Consider the following 20,614-nt stretch of genomic DNA (forward strand, 5'->3'; position numbering starts at 1 on the left):
TCTTTATAAATAATATAATTATCAAAATTAAGTATGCATGTAATTAACGAAATATATCTTATCTTGGATAGGCTTTCCATTTTCTTCTATAACGGCTGACTATTTCTTCTTCCACTGATCGAACGCCAATTTTAAATTTACAGGCCATATTTCACGAATTTATATTTCCAGTCCTAAGATTCAAAAGGTTGTAGCCTATTTTTATATACTAAAATCATTAATTCGCTTCACACATGATAATCTAGTGTATTTAGATTGAGAGAATTAGAAAGCCACAGGGCAGATTTTATTAATCTTCTAATTATGAGAATTTATGTATGTATAACGTACTATGCCAGGGAGTGTTTTCTTTCACAAAGGCAATATTTAATCGGGCCATAAGGCTCCAGAACAATTGTTAACATTAATTTTAAAATTTTGAGAATATTATTTAATAAAATACGAAATTTCATAAAAACAAAGGGCGGGTTTTATAGTTATGAAGACTTCAAAAGCGGTATTTTTGGGCACACTCGGTATATGTCACACATATTAAAATTTTTATCGTGGTCGGATATTTATATATTATACATCTGTAATCTCTAAAGTGCGCCTCAGAGGGGAAGATTTGAAAGCGAAGAGAAATATGATTTTAATACAAATTCATTTAATTAAATCATTAATTCTTTGCAATCGATTTCTTAGAGAAAAGGCCACTTCTTGTGATGTTAATTAAAATCAAAAAGAGTACTCCGCCTTAAGGTGGATCATCGTAACTCAAAACGTATTTAAATGTGAACAACATATTACTTTTGAGATTGACATTTGTCATAACAAACCAGCGCGACTAGAATCTGACTCCAGTTACAATTTTAAATTATGACTAACAATTAAACCCAGAAAAATATTCTTAATAATTTTTTAAAAAATTTTTAAAATAGAATATTATGGCTACAATGAACTTGACAAAAGGTATTTTGGAAAAGATGCAAGCCCTTTAGACGTATATGACGAAGGAAAAGGTGAAATTTGGGATAAATCACATACCGGTTATTTTGCAGACCAGAAGAAAAATGATGTAAATGGTTTTTGGGACGATCTGGATAATTCACATGTTGGAAAAGAAAAGGGAGATAAACGAAATCGGGTAAAGAAAATTAAATAATATTATTTTTACGATTATTTACGAATTGTATTATATAAAATAAAGATGTGATGAATTTCTTATTTAATTAAATTTTAGAAATATTATATCATTTATTTTATCATTCAATTTATTTATTTATTAAAATTTTTTTTTTAGTTTAAAAAATGGAAATATTGGTAAATTATTTTATTTCTGATCCTATAGCAAAATACACTTATTATATAAATTATAGGGAATGAAGAGCAATAGTAGATGGCGCTGAATGTTCATATATTCCCGATACTATTTGCGACTGGAGAGGAGAACGACTTAGGGGTCTTCCAGGATCTGGGTAATATTAAAATATTAATAAGTAATTATTTAACAATACTATTTATTAATCTATATATTATATTATATACTAATATAATGTATAGCCTATATACTATATTTGTAGAAAATTTATAGATTGTATTACTCCTTATAAACCGATTTTCGGATGCGGGCCTGGTAGAATCTTTCATCAAGGAGTTCAGAATTGCAGAATGATTAAAAGTAATTTTAAATGCCGCTGTTATACAACATATATAACAACTACCTTGATTGCAACCACCACTACCCCGATCCTAACTACCCCTACTCCGATCGCAACCAGCACTACCCCTATCGTAACTACCACTACACCGATCGCAAGCACCACTACCCCGATCCTAAATACCCCTACTCCGATCGCAACCACCACTACCTCGATCGTAACTACCACTACACCGATCGTAACCACCACTATTCCGATCCTAACTACCTCTACTCCGATCGCAACCACCACTACACTGATTGCAACCACCACTACACCGATTGCAACCATCACTACTCCGATCGTAACTGGTATTACTCAGTTCCATTTTAGTAGCGGTTGCGCTGACTTAACCACCCTTTTTTAAACATCAATTCCATTTGGCAAAATTTATTATCCACCTTACCTTTTTCATTTTTAGAATAGGTGGGCTAAAGGAAAATATTTTAATATATTATAGTCCTATTATTTAAGTCAGTCATAAATATATATATATATTTCAAACTTTAATATCGTTGGTTTAACATTTTTAAATATAATATATTCAATAATAGTTATTATATTTTTGTATTATTGTGATTTTATAATTAATAATAAAAAATTTATATCTAATAATTTTATATTTAAACAAGAAACGATTTAGTTCTGGAGAAATAGTTATCATGGATGAATTTTTTTTGCTTATCAAATCTTAGCACGATCTAGCAACCTCATTTTTAAAGAGCTAAATTGGCCTACTATAGATTTAATTAACACTGTCATCAATTTTTATATTACCTTTATTTTTTTATCACATGCTCTCCGTCTATCCATTAAGTAATTCCATTGAATTAATAATTATTTCATATTATTTAAATGTTGTTTTAATCATCAATTCTCTTTAAATAGGGCAATATTAATTTTTGTTGTAAGTTTCAAGTAAATTAGGCGAAATATTAATTAAGAACTAACATTCCATTAAATATATATCTGACATATTTGAAAATTTTTTTTATACATTTTTGCATGTATGATAAAAAATTTCTAACTTGTTTATATTTCTTTTTCATGTGAAATAGTAAATTAGATAAATAGGGTAAAATATTATATGCAGTGATTCCTTCAGGCAAAATGTTTAAATAATGGAGAAAGACATAAAATCCAAGCGTTATTTCAAACAAAGGGGACATTTTTCTAGAAAATGTAAATGAGAAAGATATGTGGATAACTTCTAAAAGATGTAGATGAAGGAAAACTGATGATGGGAAGAGCTCGACTAAATCTTATAGGTATTAAGCTAACATAGGTTTTTAAGCCGAATTATTCCTAAGGAAACGCGTTATCAACACTAATGTCCATGGTGGGTAGAGATCTACAATCCCAGTGGATGGGGTAACGTTGAAAATAATTTATTTGGTCTGGGGAAAAAAATAGGCAATATGTAAAGATGAACTCCACCTATTAGAGAATAAATAAAAATTATTCTAAAGCCAAATTTTGTTAAAATAATATTTTTTTATTTTGCTTATAATTACAATGAAAAAATACCTGCTACCATGATCATTTATAAATAAGCTTTTCCTCCTTGATCTTTATAAAATTATGAAACAAATTCTCATATGTGTCCATATGAAATATTTCTTAAATTTTAAAAACCGAACCTGCCATTTAAAAATTGAAACCGTGCGGCCGTGGTAATTTGGATGGGCGGGCCTGGTGAAACCTGAATCCCAACCAAGCTGGGCGGATCATAAATATCTTGCTATTTGCAGACCTCTAAATAAGGGTAGGTAGCATTATTTTGTATATTCCTATGTCACAATTATGTTTGTCGGTTTTATAGGTCAGAAAAATTTATAGGGAAATTTGAAAATCTGCGTCATCATAGCGCTTATAATACCGTTGATTAGATTGATTGAGTTGTCAGGAAAAGTAGGCCCTAGATGAATTGTTGAAATATATTTTCTAAGATGGCATATATAATTTAAAATCCTAAAATTAAAAATCATATAAAAATAATGGATTTATATATATTTCAAGAATATGTTTTATTTAAACATAAACACAATAAAACATATTTAACTGTCAATTAGTTGTGTTAGTTTGTTGTGATAAATATTTAGGGGAGCCCAGGGCACATATTCAAAAGGTATATAATTGAGTCTTATTAAAACTTATTAAATGTAAGACTTGAAATTTAATCACATAATAAATGGATCAAATCAACATAATATACATCTATAAAGAAAATAATTGCGGTTACATATTCGTAACTATTCAATTTAAATTTATTTATTTATAAAACGTTAACTTGTCCATTTATATAAAAGGTTTAAGGCGATAATGTAAATAGTGTTATATTAAAAAATAGAATTAATTTTAGATATATATATATATATATAGAGAGAGAGAGATTATTTTAGATAAAGAAATATATGTAATTCTTAATTTATATGAAAAATGCTTATGTTGATATTCTTTTTTGTTAAATAGTTAAATAATAAAAAATACATTTCAATAATAAACTACTACCGACGACAAGACAGTCTAAAATAATTTAACGACGACAATCGACTTATTATTATCATGGTGGAGGATAGAAATCACATAAAGGTCAAGGTTCTACTAAAACATTGAATCTTATATTCCTACCGGAGAATATTGTTGACGAAGCTACAAAAACAAAAACTAAACGAAACAATTGACAAAGAAATGGCCGTTAGTATTATGGACAACCTAGATAGTTATCTTAACAGATGAAAGATTTGATAAAGAAAAAAGTTGAAATAAATCAAAGCACGCATGTTTTTATTGTTCTTTGCAAAACCTGACAGACTTGCTTCCAGAGAATATCTGGATAGACTTAGCTTAAACCATCCTATGTTCCCTCTGTAATATCCGCATTAGGTAACTTTGATAATATATCTCTTACTTAATAAAATATCTCTGGTGACCTAAAAGAGTATTCTTACCTTCATCAGAATAACGCATTACCTCGAATAAAAATAAAGATCAATGGATTTATATGAGCTCATGAGAGAATTTTTAACTGGCTCGTATAAAAAATAAAGTTCGAAGATTTTATATGAACCATGTGTTTTTAAACATTCTCTTATTTAACTTTTATTTTTTTTTGAATTGTATTATTTGTAAAAAACTTATGTCATTTGAGCACTAATTTGAAATCAATTTTTTTTTTCAATTTCCGATTTCTGATGAAAAAAAAAATTAAATTATTGATCAATTATATATTTTTTATAAAAAAAAATTAGAAAAATGGTTTTATCCATTTTTATTATAATAAAAAAAATAGGAAATGGTGTAAAGGGGCGAAATAGCAATAAGACCTAGTCAGTATTTGCTCACGCGGCTGAGAGAAAATTCGATTTTTGAGGCGAATCAGTAAAAAAAATGAAAAAATTGGCAATCAGAAAAAATATACATATATTTTTTTAATACTTATGACTTTCTCTTTTCATATATTTTAAAATTTTAATTTTTTCCAATTTTACATTTAGATTATCATATCAATACATTTCTTGAGGATTATTATTTAGATGCTATTATATTGGTATATTTTTCATTTTCTTAAAGAAAACGTTTACGTTTAAATGAAAGTCAAGTTTTGATTAATATACATTTTTATATTATAACTTATTAATAGAAATATAAAATTCAATTAGCTTTAAAATGCTAAATGAAAAAAGTCGAGAGATTCGTAATAATATAACCATATAACAAATATTTTAGATAGATAATAAAGATTTTATGTTAAAATTTTACGAAAGGATTAGACCACCATGAAACACTAGCAATCTTGAAAATGGCATCTGAATCATGGAAATTTCCTTGAGATGTTACAAATTCCAAAAAATGATAAAATACGTAGCATTTCGAAAAGACTATAGAAGCAAACGTAAAAAAGGAAAACTGAAATTTCCCGATATATCAAAATTCAAGGGAAGAAGTTTTATAATAATTTTATATCAAAAATCGTTTATAGTAGAATGCTGTTCTAGGTAAAAATAGGAATTTAATATTAAAAAAAGGAGATAAGTAGGAAACTAAGTTTGCAAATATAAAGTACAAGACAACAACTACTCCCGATCTCTTCAACCTTATCAGTAGTTAAATCATTGATTGAGAATAAGCACAAATTTAAAATATTAAATCCGCTATGATTTTTGAAATAATGGGCAGCCCTCATTATATATTTAAACTAAAAATTTTAAAGATTTATCAGTTGGGAAAATGAAAATCTATATCTCTTATAATCTTTACCTCCATTCAAAATACAGTCATATAAATGGCTACAAATAATGAAAATACTTCTGATTTAAATCTGCCAGATAACTGGATTCAAAATGAAATGCTAAAAACTAAAATATAAGAATTTTATGAATTTCTTAAATGAATGAATTATGATTATGTAATGGTTCTGATATTGAATGAATTATAATAATTGCTGACAAAGACAAATAGGGTGATGAATGAATTGACAAATGGAAGAAAATAATAAAATAAGAAATAGTATTTGGTACAAATGAAGAATGAATTAAATAATTATAAGATTAAAGGATAATGATTCGGGATTTTATTAATTATGGAAAATATTTAAGAAAATGAAGAGCCATCTGGCATGACAAAAGTGGAATTTATTTAAATATGATTTTAAGATTATGGACAATTTGTGATAATTAATTTGGGGATATAGTTGAAATAAACACGACAATAAATAACTTAAATAATAATCTTAATTTAACCACGTTTCGATAAAAACGAAAATAAATAATAATATTTTAAAAAAATCTTTAATTTTAATATAAAGTAACGCATTACTTATGAACAAATTTTATTATCGTTTCTTTCTTCTTACATTATTATAATACATATTAACTTAGTTTTGCTTTATTAACACTAATTTTAAAATAATAAACATTGTAAAGCAAAGCGATTGGTTTTTTTAAATATTATTTTAGATGATATATAAAGGACGGTGAATTGAAAATAAGTGGCACAAAATGTAATTTATCAATAAAGTATGATTTTAATGATGATATTTCTATTCACAATATTCACTTTAATTCTTAAAATATGAAAACATAGATAATATGATGACATTTACATGGTAATTTGGTTTATAGATTATAATTATAGATCTTAGATAATTTCGATAGGAAAAAAGGTTAATGATAAAAGAACCGAGCCAATTTGAATATTTGGACAAAGGTTACTAATAATATAAGCTGGATAAATAAGGCATTGGGAAAAATGTTACTGATAAAAGATCCTGATTAATTTGAACATTGGGAAAATGGTTACTGATAAAAGAATCTGGCTAATTAGGTATTATAAACATAAAGTTTGAATATCTTGATAAACGTAGTAACCATAGTTTTCAAGATAAATAGAATCGATGTTGTCCATCGAAGATACTTGTGGGTAGTTGCCCAGAAGATTTATGTTAAAAGGGGATAGTCCATCGATGAGGCCCATCGAAAGGACAAGTATGATGACTATTCAGTTATTGATAATAAGGAGGTTTGTGTGATCAATATTGGTTGGGGTTGGTTTGACCATATGGTGGTTTAAGCGATTTGATCATGGGCCTTTCAACGTTTAACACCTCGTGGACTGTCTACGTGGATACTATTGGTGACAATGGCGGGTGAAGAATTCGTTGTCTTGACCGCGATGCCGTCCAAGTGATAACGGGATCCTTAAGAACCGTTCTAAGTTTAATGCCATTGTCACCATCCAAGGTTGGCGATTCAGCGAGTATATTTTGGACTGGATAAAGGAGGTGGGAGGAAAGATGTATTTATTAGCTACTGAACACTTGAATTGACAGACAAAATGAATCCATATCATATGGTTTTGGAGATAGAAGAAATTTTGAGAATGATTTCTAGGGATTATGAAATGGGATGAGGATTTTTATAATGTATTTTTATGGTTGTTATCGAATTAATTATAATTAATATAATTTTTATAAAAAGTTTATTTGATAACAAAAAAAATAACATGTAGTCCAATTTATATATTTATATAAGCTATAGCCTCCATTTTTGGAATAATTAAGTTCCTTTATAGCTAGCAAAGATATTTTGTTAGAATTAATACTCAAGGTTTTCTAGAATGAATTCATGCAATACTGAATGGCTTATTTATTTTTAACCATCTTATATTTTATTTTTATATTCACTCACTCCTTTTGAGTCGCCAAATGATATGCACATGAATTTGTATATACATTATAACAATTTACTTCTGATTTTTTTTATTATAGAACAACAATAATTATTTTTCGCCAAATAAATATAACTCCACTCTACTATTATACAATATATTTTGGTAAAGCTGGTTAACAAAAATTTTTTAAGGTTTACAATTTTGCCAAATTTCTTACTATTTTGTTTTATTATTCAAATTGAATTTAACAATTGATGTTTAACTTAAAATTATTTTCTCTTAACTAGGATTTTATATAATAATCATATTTTATTATTCACATTTAATATTTGAAAAACCTAAATAACCTTATATTATTTTTATTCATTTTATTTAACCTTATTAGTTAATTATACAAAATGTAATACTTCGATTTCAGATAAAGAATGTAATATAATATATAAAAATTTAATATATAAAAAATATATATCTAAAACCCCTCAACATCCTATAATAACTATGCATTCACATATAATATTATACAATACAATGTAAAACTATTTATCATTATTTTATTTTTATTCTCATATAAAACAATTTGCATTGACATTCCCTAAAATTATAAGTAGATAGAGCTTAAGGTCTCTAGGAGCTATCCATTGCATTCAAAAATGCAAGAACTCATAGCGAATGTAAATCATCTACATTTCGATGTTGAAGAAGCTCTTGACACCCAAATGTGGTGCCTACCTTTACCCTTTATTGGAATGGACAGTAAATTTTAATTTTTATGCTATTAGTATTATCGAAAATCATATATTTCTCTGTGAGAGTCTGGATCTGCAGTATGCATAAATTTTCGTGATACAGGCTTATGCAAATTAGGTCAATTATGTCCATTTCGTCACATCAAAGTTTATACTAAGTTTTATATAATTCCTAAAATATATTTAAATAAGGGTGACAAAAATGTTGTTTGCAAACATTGGCTCAGAGGATTGTGCAAAAAAGGTGATGATTGTGAGTTTTTGCATGAATATGATATGACAAAAATGCCAGAATGTTATTTCTTCTCAAAATACAGTATAATTTATGATTTGAATATATTATTCAGAGTTTTTGGTGAATATAACAAATTTTTATAAAATTCTTTATTTTACCATTCTTCTTTATTAGGATAACATGTAAGAAGCTCCATACAATTTTAATATTAAATTAGCCCCTCTTTAAGTCCATTAAATTATTTTTTTTTAATAATGTAAAAGTAAATCAGCAAAACATTCCTTGTTTCTAACACTTTATAGATCTTTCCTTTGTAAATAGTGGTTATTTTTTAATTATTTTTATTGTTAAATTATTAAAATGAATTTTTTATATTTCAAACTACAAATTTTATCTGTTTTGAGCAGTTAAAATTGGCTCTATTCTTGCTATTTATTTAAAAATAATACATTTATATATGCTAGGTAATTATTTACTAAATTATTTTAGAAAAAAGTATATTTTTATTTATTAGTTAATCTACTATATTAATTGTTTAATTATATTCCAAATGAATGTTTACAAATTTATATGTTTTACATTATAAGTTTTGTCACTATTTTTCCTTATGTTCTTATAAATTTTGACTGATTTTTTCATAAATAAAATTTTTTCAGAACCTAACTAATATGATTTACATTTTAATATTTACATCTTTTAATTTTATGCACATGCATTTTTGGTGAGAAAGTTAGTTTTGACCACTGTTTGCCCCATTCTCCCCCCCCCCCCCCAGATTTTGGTTTGATTATATAACCGATGTTGAGTATGATTAATTACTTTTCTTATACATATTTAAAACCAATTTCAATATATAGATATTAATAATTTCCAACTGGGCTAGATTCCTTTTCTTAAAACACTATTTAAAATAAATATAAGTATCATGGGTATTGAGCTGAAACTCTTCACTTGAGTATTTTTTATTAGCCAAAAAGGTATTGACACAATTATGGGTTGATTTAATTTTTCTTATATTATAACAATAAATACTATAATCATCATGGCAGCACATTATTTATTCTAATTGACAATTTGTTTACTAATAATTATAAAAAAATAAGATAAAAAATACAATTTGTATTTTTTTTGAGTAGAACAAGCTAAATTTAAATTTGATTTATGTCAATATAAATATTGGAATGGATTTAGTCCATTATTTACCCATTCAAAAAAGTTCATACTTAGCTGATTTTTAAAAAAAATTTGTATAAATACAATATTATCATTTTTTTGGTTGTTTTATTCAAATGATATATTTTATATTATGCATAATTTCCTAAAAATAAAAAAAAATCAATCATTCATGATAATGCACCAAATATCACCTTAATGATCTGCATCGGGCTAAAATTTTTCTAAAAAATAAAAATAAATCATGTCAACAAAATTAACTCTATTGTTAATTAACCTGATGTTCGCGAAGACAGCCAATCCTGAATGATTTTTATAAAAATTTTCCCTAAGAACCTGTCCTGGAATAAAAATAAAAATTATTTGTCCTCCTGGATCTTTATTTAAATATAAAATTTGATTTTTATTGATTTAAAAAAAATATTCTACAAATATAAAATATTAGCACCTTGTTTCTTTCAAGATTTTAGAAATATATCAATTTATTTGACAAAATGTAATGATGTTATATATAAGAAGACCTGCCCAAAATTTTTTAAAAAAATATTAGGCCCGACCCAGCCTGAACCAAAATTATTTTTAAAAAATAAACTCGGCTCATGCCAGGTATGGGCTGGGCCATCATTTGCAGATCTCTAATCACCTCAGTCAGACGGTATTTTTGTCTCTAGTTTACAGTTATAATTTTTTTTGCATAGAAATTGTCTTTTTTTTAAATCTAATTTAAATTAACCTAAATATCAGATTGGTGAAAAATTAGTGGATCAGTAAAGCCCTAATTTAAGTTTTAGGTAAGATGATATTATTCTACATTTCTTTTATTAGCTATAATATTTTATCATTTATTTCTTATTTCTATTTTTAAATATATATAAATATAAATATTTTCAATATTAAAAGATGCTTGTAATAATAAAGAATGCCCTTTCCTGCATATAGATCCAGAATCTAAGATTAAAGACTGTCAATGGTATGATCGTGGGTTCTGCCGACATGGTAATTTATATAATAAATAACTGCAAAAAATAGAAATTTTTAAATGCAAATATTATTAGCCATCTTTTATGAACCAGTTATAAATATCGCCATTATATAATATAGGTCCAAATTGCAAAAATCGCCATATTAGAAAGGTAATGTGTCAAAGTTATCTCAATGGGTTCTGTCCTGAAGGAAGAGAATGCAAATTTATGCAGTAAAATGATTTGTTTTGATAAATAATTATCGATTATATAAGCTAAATAAAGTTTAGAAAAATTAACTATAATTGGACCTGTGTATCACAGGTTCACGTTGCCCCCGCCACCGATTGATTTGAGCTGCATCGATAAGCTCGCCACCAATATTTAATAAATATATTTAAATATTTTATTGCATAATTCCTAATAAAATAATCATTTTTTTTACATTTGAATAATAAAAATATGAATATTATTTCCCAATCACACATTCATACAATAAATTTTAATGGGTTCAAGCGGATAACATCCTGTTTTATAATGGAATAACAACAACAACGTTCTCTAATAACAGTAAAAGGTAAACTCATTTTGAAGAAAGAAGATAAGGCAGCATAATTACTCGTTTTATTTTTTTTGTGAACCTTGCCCAAAATCGGCTAGCGATGCCTAAGAATCTTATAAACATTATTTAACTATTATATATTAACGTTGTTAAAAGGCTCATTTTGAGCCGATTTTTAAAAACGGCTAACAATGTTTTATTCAGAAAAAATATTATGCAAGCCTTAAGATTTTGCTCATAGGTGGCACAAAGGGTTGGACATCTATTAGCGAATCTCGAGGCTTAGACAATATTTTTTTGGCTAAAATATTGAGTTAGCCATTTTTGAAAATCGGCTCAAATCTAGCCTTTTAACAACACTATTTTAAAATTAATATTTTTGTATAAAGCCTTTCACAAATTTTAAAACAAATTTAAAAAAACTAGAATTTCTAAAAATTGATAGAAAAAATGTGGGTGAGCTACTTTTCTTCAAGTTTTAGACACAGCATAAACTGCGATCAATTAATCTTTTTCTTATTAAAATATTTAATATCAGAATTTATTTAAACTACAGCAAATTGAAATAATTATAGAGGTTTTTTTCGTATCTTCCTTTAAAGGTGTTTATTATATCAAAACATAAAATATCAGGATAAAACACTATGGAAAATTATTTTTATTTTTTGAAATCAAAAATAATGAAAATCAAAACTTAAATAATGCTGACTGGTAATTTAAAACAATGATTCTCTAAGTTGTACTTTTACGAATAATAATTAAAATCAATACTAATATTAATCAATAGCGAAGGTGAATCTATTTAGAGCACGGGTGGAAATATTGCTCGGCTAACTATATATCATTTCCTACTAATTATCGCTTCGCTAATTAATTTATAATTTTTGGGTCATTCCTCGATAAAATAATATGCCCATTTACGGCATACCATTTTTAAAATATTAAAAATTGATGGAATTATTAGGACCGGTAAAAAATTAATAAGAAAGCAGTTTATTTTAGCTCATTGGCTCACCTGGTTTCCAAGATACAGGATCTCAAGGGTGGCGATAAATTACTAGTTTCGCAAATGTAAAATTTTTAAATGGCAAAAAAATCTAAAGGTCTATCGAAAGAATTAAATAAAAATTGGCGCCTATTTCAGTTTACTGCTCTACGCGCGTTTTTAAGCAATAGGGGAGTTAGTTTCCGAAATGCTTTTTATTTAGACACCTTTTATAAAAATATGTAAGATGTGGGAAAATCCATATTGACGCTATCTCTTCCGGAATATGCTTCTTTTTTTTTTACCAAAAATTGAAATTTCATTTTATAAAATATATGGCGCTATATAAAATTATGGTTTTTTTGCTAATTTACCAATAACAGGATATTTATACTATATCAAAATATTTCGAACTGGACTCCATGTCAAATAGATCAAAAAAGGCCCTTTCCAGCCAAAACCTTTTAAAATTGTTATAAATTGCGGGAATTATTTAGATAGGTTAAAAAATAAGAAATCTGTTTATTTTAGCTTGCTAGCACACCAAGTTCCCAAGATGATTTTCTCACCTGTAAAATTTTTAAATGGCTTATATCTCAAAAATTATATAAGGCATGAATTCTATTAAAATGAATTTAAATGAAAGAGAATATATCGTTCAGGCAGTTTTTTCTGAAAATTATTCCCTTGTGGTTCAAGATGAGATACAAAAATTTTACTGAATAAACCGCAAGTTACCATTAATCCTTTTGTGATTTATTACAATACACTTAATAATTTAAATGACTTAAGTTGCGTAATAATATCGGAATCGCTTCGTTCATTTATTCCAAAAGTATTTAGTCCTCTGCTTCACTCCTGTAATTTCTCAATAAAATTGAAGTTAAATTTTATTCTAATTTAACAGAATCGTAAATATTAAACGTAACATTTCATTCGAATATTATTGCGAATCTTATTTATGGAAAAATAAATGGATATATAATATATATCTATGCCGGTAAATGGTGAATGAAAATTCGAAAAAGAGGAGGTGCTGTAATTTTTTGCATCCTCAATTATGCATGCACCTCCCCGACCTACTATTTGTGGATACATAAGTACAAATTTTGAATATGTCAGTCAGTCCTTCAACTCATAATGAGACAATTAAAAAAAGCTATTTATCTTTTAAATTTATTTTCTTTAATATATAATTAATTTTATCTTTAACTATATTTAGTTTTAAATATAATTTAAATTATGGAATGAATTTGATTATCTGTATTTTTATATAATTAATAAAAATAAATAATGAAAAATTTATACGAAAGACATTTATTATTGAAAACTTTATTATTATTAAAATGTCTAAGGTGCATTCTGCCCCCACTGCTCCTCAGTTTAATTCGAACATTTTATGGATATTCGAAATATTTTAGTATAAAAAGCGAAAATAGCCTATTATTGGTAAGTTAGCAACGAATTTTTAACCATAATCTGTAATTTCTTAGAGCCATCTATTCTAACTCTATTTATTGCTAAAAATAAACGAAAAGCTGAAATTAGACTCGAATTGCCGCCAATTTTCTTCTTCTTTCGATAGAACTTTGAAAGTTTTTTTTTCATACGAAATGATATATTTATTTTATTCTTACCTTTAATAGTTTTTGACATAAGAGCAATTTAAAAAATTTATAGGCGCCAAAATCACCATATTTCGCAACTTAGAAATCCTGTATTTCGAAATTCAGGTGTGCTATCTAGCTAAAATAAATGGCTATCTTATTTTTTTTACCGATCTAAATAATTCCAACGATATTTAATAATTCTAAAAGGAATCAGCCAAATCATGTTCGATTTGACATGGAATGGCCCATATCCATATTTATTGTAAAAAAAATTAAGATAAATATAGCATAAAACGAGAAGAAACTGAAAAAAAGAATAATTCTAGAAATCTCTTTGGATAGAAACTGCGCCGTTGAAGCTTATATAATTCGCTTTAAGGATTTCTATTGCCAGTCTCTGTCTTATGAAGACGCTTTTCCAAGATCGCCAGACAATAAAGATGTATAGAAGTAAAGACATGATTTTCCGTTGGTAATTTTGAGCTGTTATTTTTGCTCATATGAGTGGCTGGTTGGGGTAATAGATCTATTCAGGAATTTTCGAAATAAACTACTCGGGCAGGCTTAGGCTTCATTACCCACCAAGATCTAACGCCTATCTTGCTCTCACTATCATTATTTCGAGCAATCTATTTCTAAACCTATTATCAATTTTCACACCTTAAAAAACGACTTTTCCTTAGATGACGCTATCTTGTCATGGAAGGCGCATGTCGGCGATATCCCAGTGGCTGAATCCCTTTGATCTCATGGAAACTGGGCCAATTTTTTGTTAAGGAGTATTTTAGTATAGATCCTTTAACCCCATCTAACTATGACTAAATTCAAAATGAACAACTCAAAATTTTCGAATATTCCGAAATTTCAGAAGATCATATTTTTATTCCAATTCACCTCCTTCGCTAAACTTGCCTTATCCTTCTTCAAAGATTTAGAATTTCATATTTGCAAGTTCTCTGGCGATCCCCGAAAAGACTTCTACTTAAGACATATACTCGCCATAGCGATTCTTAAAACGAATTACATAAACTTCAACAGTAGTCTTCTTTCCAAAGATCTTTCTTATATCTATTTTTCCTTCTTTATTTTCTTTTCGTTTTTCTAATTTGTATTTGTTTATTTAGAGGAATATATTTTTTATAATATAAATATTATATAGTTTTTAAATAGTTTATATAATATTTATTAAATTAATTAAAGCTTATATGCAAAATATATTTTTTAAAAGATTTACAATACAGTCAAAAAAATTGATTTTAGTTATAAATTTTATTCAAAATAATCACTGATTTCAAGATTTCAATCAATACCAATTTATCAACGATTCATCTTTTATATATTTATATACACAAATCAGCGCGAGTTTTGATGCACCACATCCCTCTACCGAAGGTCCTTGCGCACCCCACTTTCATCACCATCTTAATTTTCCGTATCCTTCCGCCATGTCTGCTGCCACCTTACCTGGTTACTCTTTTCCCTCCGCTCCGCCTCCCATTTTCCATCATGGTTATGGTGACCGCGTGCATACTATTTCAGGTATTTTAACAATAATATATATTACCATCCATAGCACGTAATCACATCCTAGTTGGAAAATAATGTTCATTAATTTTTTTTACTACTTTTGGTAAACTTTGACCGAAAAATATTTCACTTTAAATTTAAAAAATGCAAATAAGAATATACATTGTCTATTATAGATATTCCTGGAAACCCCCTGCATTTAGATCTATTTCAATTTTTTGGAGGATAGCTCCGGCCTCTAAATTTATAATTTTTGAGTTCGAACTTGTCCCAAAATTTTTATTTAAAAAAATTAAACGCATTTTTTTTAAATAAAATTAAGTAAATCATGTCGCTTTGTTCATTTACGCCTCATTTATAGTAATCGCGATTTGCCTAAGCATTGCGAAATTATTTGCTGCATAATTTACAAAAACAAATCAATAGGTATAATTTTATAAATACAGAAAGAAATGATGAAATTGCGACAGCTGCTTTATACGTATATACATTAAAAGGTATAGCTGTGGCGAATCAGCTCTGATTTCGTTAATGGTTAATTTAGCAACGTTAGAGCAAATCATGCTTGGTATAAATGCAGCGTTACCCTGCATTCACATTTAGCGCGAATTTATGGCATAATATACAAAATTTGATATAAAAATAATATTTTTACATTCATTTTTGTATATCTCGCCACGAATTTGCGTCAACTTTGAATGCCGAGTTGCAGATAAATTCTAATTTTTTTTAAGCCAGGTCTGACTTGATTTTTAAATTTTTCTTTAGAATCGAACCGAGTAGGTCGACTTGCAGGGGTTCTAGTGTCATTCTCATTTTCATCAATTTTCACTAAGTTTAATTTCCAAAATTCCCCCTTCAAATATTTTATTTCCTGAATGATGGATTTTTTTTTAGATTATTGTTTTTAATTAAATAATTTATTTTTAGGGACAACATTTCAACCAATTAGGGGGCGAGGAATGATAACTTGCCACTATTGCGGTGAATTAGGTCACAAGCTATCACATTGCCCCAAGCTCAAAGGTTTCGTTTTAGTTTTTGCGTAATTAAAATACTGTTTTTTTATCAAAATATGATGGATAAAATATTCATATAATCCAATATTTTTTTTTGGTTTAATATTTTAAGGTGAGAACGAGGACATAAATAATGTCATTTATGATAAACTTTTGACTTATTTATAAGATTTCGACATCCTTTAGTGTTTGAACCATTTTATCTATATATAAATAATTTCATAAATGTTAAAGATATCGGATATTGTATCTATATCTAGTACCAGACTGATGCCTCATCTTAAATATCGACGTCCAATTTTTTCTCTGAAAATAAACGAATCTGAATCAAAATATATATTTTGTTATGTGCGATAAAAAAAATATCACATATAATATTTAAAAAAAACAATGGTGATATTTTTAATTTATCGCTTCATTATAATAATGAAAAGAAGAATGAGCTTATATCTATGTTTGAATAATTTTTTTAAATGCAAATATCGAAAATTCTAGATATTCTTTCTAATCCAGGAAATTTATTATACTTTCTTCTTTGTGTTATTTGTATTATATTCTAAAAGACGGTTATTAAATTTTTTATCTAATTAATGTTTTTTCAGTAAACGCCCAGACCAATTCCTCTTTGCGGATTTAAGAAAATCGACAAAACGCTTCTGCATCATTAGAAGAAAAAAATCCCCCCCTTTTCCCAGCGTTATAGAGCTATATCCACACAGGAATTTTTGTCTGTTAATTATAGATTTAATTGAATTTTCTTAATACCTCCCTAACTTTCCTCATATAATTACACTGGATTTTCTTGTGCAAAACTGAATTATTAATTTATAAAAATAGACGACATCATTTTGAATCTTTAGGCGAATTTAAAGAAAAATTTGCTAAATTAACCCTTAATTTCTCAAAAAAAAAAATCAAACTGGCGTTAGATTAGTGGAAGAAAGTTCTGTTAGCCATTGTTATACGAGAACTTATAAGAGCCAATCGGAGGACGCATTGGTTAAAGTCCTTTTTCCAAAGTCTTATATGATTTTAACTCTTATAAGGTTCTGAATATGTTGAAAACTTTCTACATGATATGACTACATGTTTAGAACCAAATTCTTCGAGATTGGTGACTACCATGATTTTTATTTGAGAATAAGGAATATTCAGCATAGAAAATTTTCCTATCCGTCTTGGCAGATATACTACCACTTCCTTGTTTTCGGAATATGGATTCGGTATCTTGAGGTTGCTTGAAAAACTCTGGGAACTGCAGGTTTATTCCACCATTTTCCTAGAGAATTCACAAATCAAACTTGGGTGCTGAATTGCGGACACTCTTTACTGATTTAATAATTTAAGTCATGTTTTTAAATCAGATCCATCACCCTATATCTTTATTTTTATTTTAAATTTTCGTTGTTAAATTATCAATTACTATTTTTAATAAAAAGAAACGAAAAAAACGGATAATGATGATTTTAATTATCGTCTGATTTTATTGGGTGTTAATCGTTTTATAATCAGATTTGTTGTACAATCTAAATATTTTGTGTTACAGCTTATTGATGAAAATTTTGAAAAAGATCTAAACACCATCTGATTTTTTAAAAAAATTCTTGAGTTATTTTTTACCAAATTTTAGAATTTTTATTTGAAAACAAAAGTCATAAAGATTTTTAAAGGCAGTTTTTCTTTTTGACTCTAGTTAGTTTATATAATATTTATACTTTTTATCATATTACCAAAAGGCGAAGCCAAAATAACCTCATACATGCCATCTTTAAAAGGAGACGATATACGTCATTTCATACCACGAGGTACACATCACTTCCACGCCGAAAGAAGAAACTTAGAGGATGTCGTCTGCTATAGAGTAATATTCCATTTATAACATTAGTTTAATTAAATCAGTAATAGTTTTTCTAAAATATTATCTTTCTTTAGAATCCTTTAAAAAAATTTATCATATATAATTTAAATTTTATATTTTAAAACTCCATTGAAAATTTATGAAATCTATCTTCTTTTTTTTGAATAGGAGTCTTAATTTACAATAAAATTCAGATATTATATAATTTTAATTAAAAATCATTTTTAAATCCTAAATCATATCTCTCAAACCTTTACTTAAACTTTTAATCTGATATCTTTTGATTAAGCTAAAATATTTGATATAAGCAATGACATATTAATAATACCTAAATTGGCGATTAATTTATTTAGAATGGTGTATCAATACAAATCAGCTGGTGGCAGGCCATTTTAGTTTTCCCGTATAAACAATTTACATTTTTTCAATTTTTTTTATTTAAAAAAAATCATTTTTATTTTATAATCTAAAAAAATTATACGGAAAACTAAAATAACATGACACTAGCTCATCTGTATTTCAACGACGCTTCAAAATACATTTTAATGAATGAATCATCAATCTAGGTAAGTATTATTATATGTTTTGGGTATAGGATAAAAACATTTGAAAATTAGTTACTTTTCACAATGCAAATATAATTTATTTTTTAGTGTGGAGAAAAGGGTCACTTCGCTAATAGATGCCCTAAGACGAATGTATCTTACCTACAAAACTCCCAAGACTCCAGCTATGTCACTAATACAAATCTAATAAATACTAGTTTACTTAACATTAGTTAGCTCTCAGAAAAGTTTTTTTTATAATACATTATCTTATAATAATCATATTTAGTCAAATGACCAGTCAGATCTCTTCGATAACACAGCTGCTTTTCAAAAGTTCCTCGTTTTATAACCATACATATATTTTCTCGCGCGTTTATCTTTCAATCACCTTAAATATTATAGTTGTATATTTTGATAAATGATTGAATGAAATTTATAATATTAAAATATTTTGACAAAACCTATGTATATATATATATTATATATTTTTTTATATACATTTGAAAATAAACTATTTTGTAAAATAAAAAAAGGTTGGGATTATATTTTTACATTATGGTGATGCTTAATATTTATTTATGTCGGCAATGATTTTTTTAAAGTTATACGTCATACGTCATAATAAGCGCAATTACCCTTTATCGCTATATGAAACAGCAGAGCTACGCTTGGACTATCTCATCCCATCTAATTGGGTTAAGAAATTTGGGGGTAACCTATGAGATGAGCCCATCCACAGTTCTTGGGCAGGCTGCAGTTACCTGTGCGCGCAAGAGGCGAAACCACTTGCTTAAACGCCTACGGGAAATAAGAAGAGAGAGAAAAGCCCGTACCCGATTAAGTAAAATGTAAATTATAGGGAGGGGTATTGGTAAATTTTAAGTTTATGGTCTATATTGAATTTGTTTATTTAATATAAATATGTTATAGACTGAAATACGTACAATATTTTTTTGACAATTTTTACCACCAATCATTTCAGTGAATATTGAATAAATCATTTACCAATAAAAAATACCCTCGAATTATTTAATCTTAATTTGTTTGAAAGACATATTTAGCCTATAGGCCAGATTATTATTTTTTTACACCTTTTTTCATATTGTAATTCAATATTTAGTAAAAAAAACAATAATAAAAAACAGGTTGATTGCTAAATTAGCTTTTTTTAAATATATATATATTTAAAACTATTATTTGTCTTGGACACATTAATGGATCATATTTATGCATTGACTGAAAAGACCAATAGCTTCGACTAGATTATTCGAGGAAACCTTCGTAGGTTGAGAAGAATCGTCAAATGTGGATTTCTTTTGCTCTTTTCGCATATAATGGTTAATGAGCGAATGAAAATTTCTTAGCTAAATTTTCTTTAAGAATTTGGAAGCTATATGTAATATTTGGTTTTGGGCCAAAATAATTTTGGAGGTGGCGATTGTTTTCTTTAAACGAGTTTCTATTTAAACCTGAACTGAACCAATATTCATTACAGTTTGGATCTGTGATTTAAACGCCTTTGGGTTATTTCATATGTTT

General features: G+C 27.2%; 1 protein-coding gene and 1 long non-coding RNA gene across 4 annotated transcripts; both read left to right on the plus strand.

The window, feature by feature from the left end:
* Positions 1–497: 497 nt before the first annotated feature.
* LOC135928433 (uncharacterized) lies at positions 498–2,153 on the plus strand. Its single transcript, XR_010572325.1, has 3 exons — positions 498–1,126; positions 1,359–1,457; positions 1,563–2,153. It is a non-coding gene; the product is annotated as an uncharacterized LOC135928433 (long non-coding RNA).
* Positions 2,154–8,450: 6,297 nt separating this feature from the next.
* Positions 8,451–19,530, plus strand: LOC135927906 (cleavage and polyadenylation specificity factor subunit 4-like). 3 transcript variants are annotated; one of them, XM_065464159.1, is made up of 10 exons: positions 8,451–8,603; positions 8,661–8,743; positions 8,789–8,912; positions 10,905–11,000; positions 11,106–11,199; positions 15,481–15,662; positions 16,581–16,676; positions 18,406–18,530; positions 19,181–19,320; positions 19,362–19,530. In XM_065464159.1, the coding sequence occupies exons 1-9, from the start codon at positions 8,501–8,503 to the stop codon at positions 19,307–19,309; spliced, it is 1,032 nt and encodes a 343-aa protein (XP_065320231.1). In that variant the 5' UTR covers positions 8,451–8,500; the 3' UTR covers positions 19,310–19,320; positions 19,362–19,530. The 3 variants fall into 3 exon arrangements, with proteins under 3 accessions (XP_065320231.1, XP_065320230.1, XP_065320232.1); XM_065464158.1 differs by having other exon boundaries at positions 19,181–19,530; XM_065464160.1 differs by lacking the exon at positions 8,661–8,743 and having other exon boundaries at positions 19,181–19,530.
* The last annotated feature ends 1,084 nt before the right edge of the window (positions 19,531–20,614 follow it).

This window comes from Gordionus sp. m RMFG-2023, chromosome 4 (assembly GCF_954871325.1).
Source record: "Gordionus sp. m RMFG-2023 chromosome 4, tfGorSpeb1-WG-v2, whole genome shotgun sequence".
Lineage (NCBI taxonomy): Eukaryota > Metazoa > Nematomorpha > Gordioida > Chordodea > Parachordodidae > Gordionus > Gordionus sp. m RMFG-2023.

Excerpts from the sequence above, each read along its gene's own strand:
- LOC135927906 (XM_065464158.1), top strand. The coding sequence starts at position 8,501 with ATGCAAGAACTCATAGCGAATGTAAATCATCTACATTTCGATGTTGAA. Across the intron at positions 8,604-8,660 it reads ACCCTTTATTGGAATGGACA|AGTCTGGATCTGCAGTATGC; the intron begins GTAAATTTTAAT and ends TTTCTCTGTGAG. Across the intron at positions 11,200-15,480 it reads AGAGAATGCAAATTTATGCA|CGCGAGTTTTGATGCACCAC; the intron begins GTAAAATGATTT and ends TACACAAATCAG.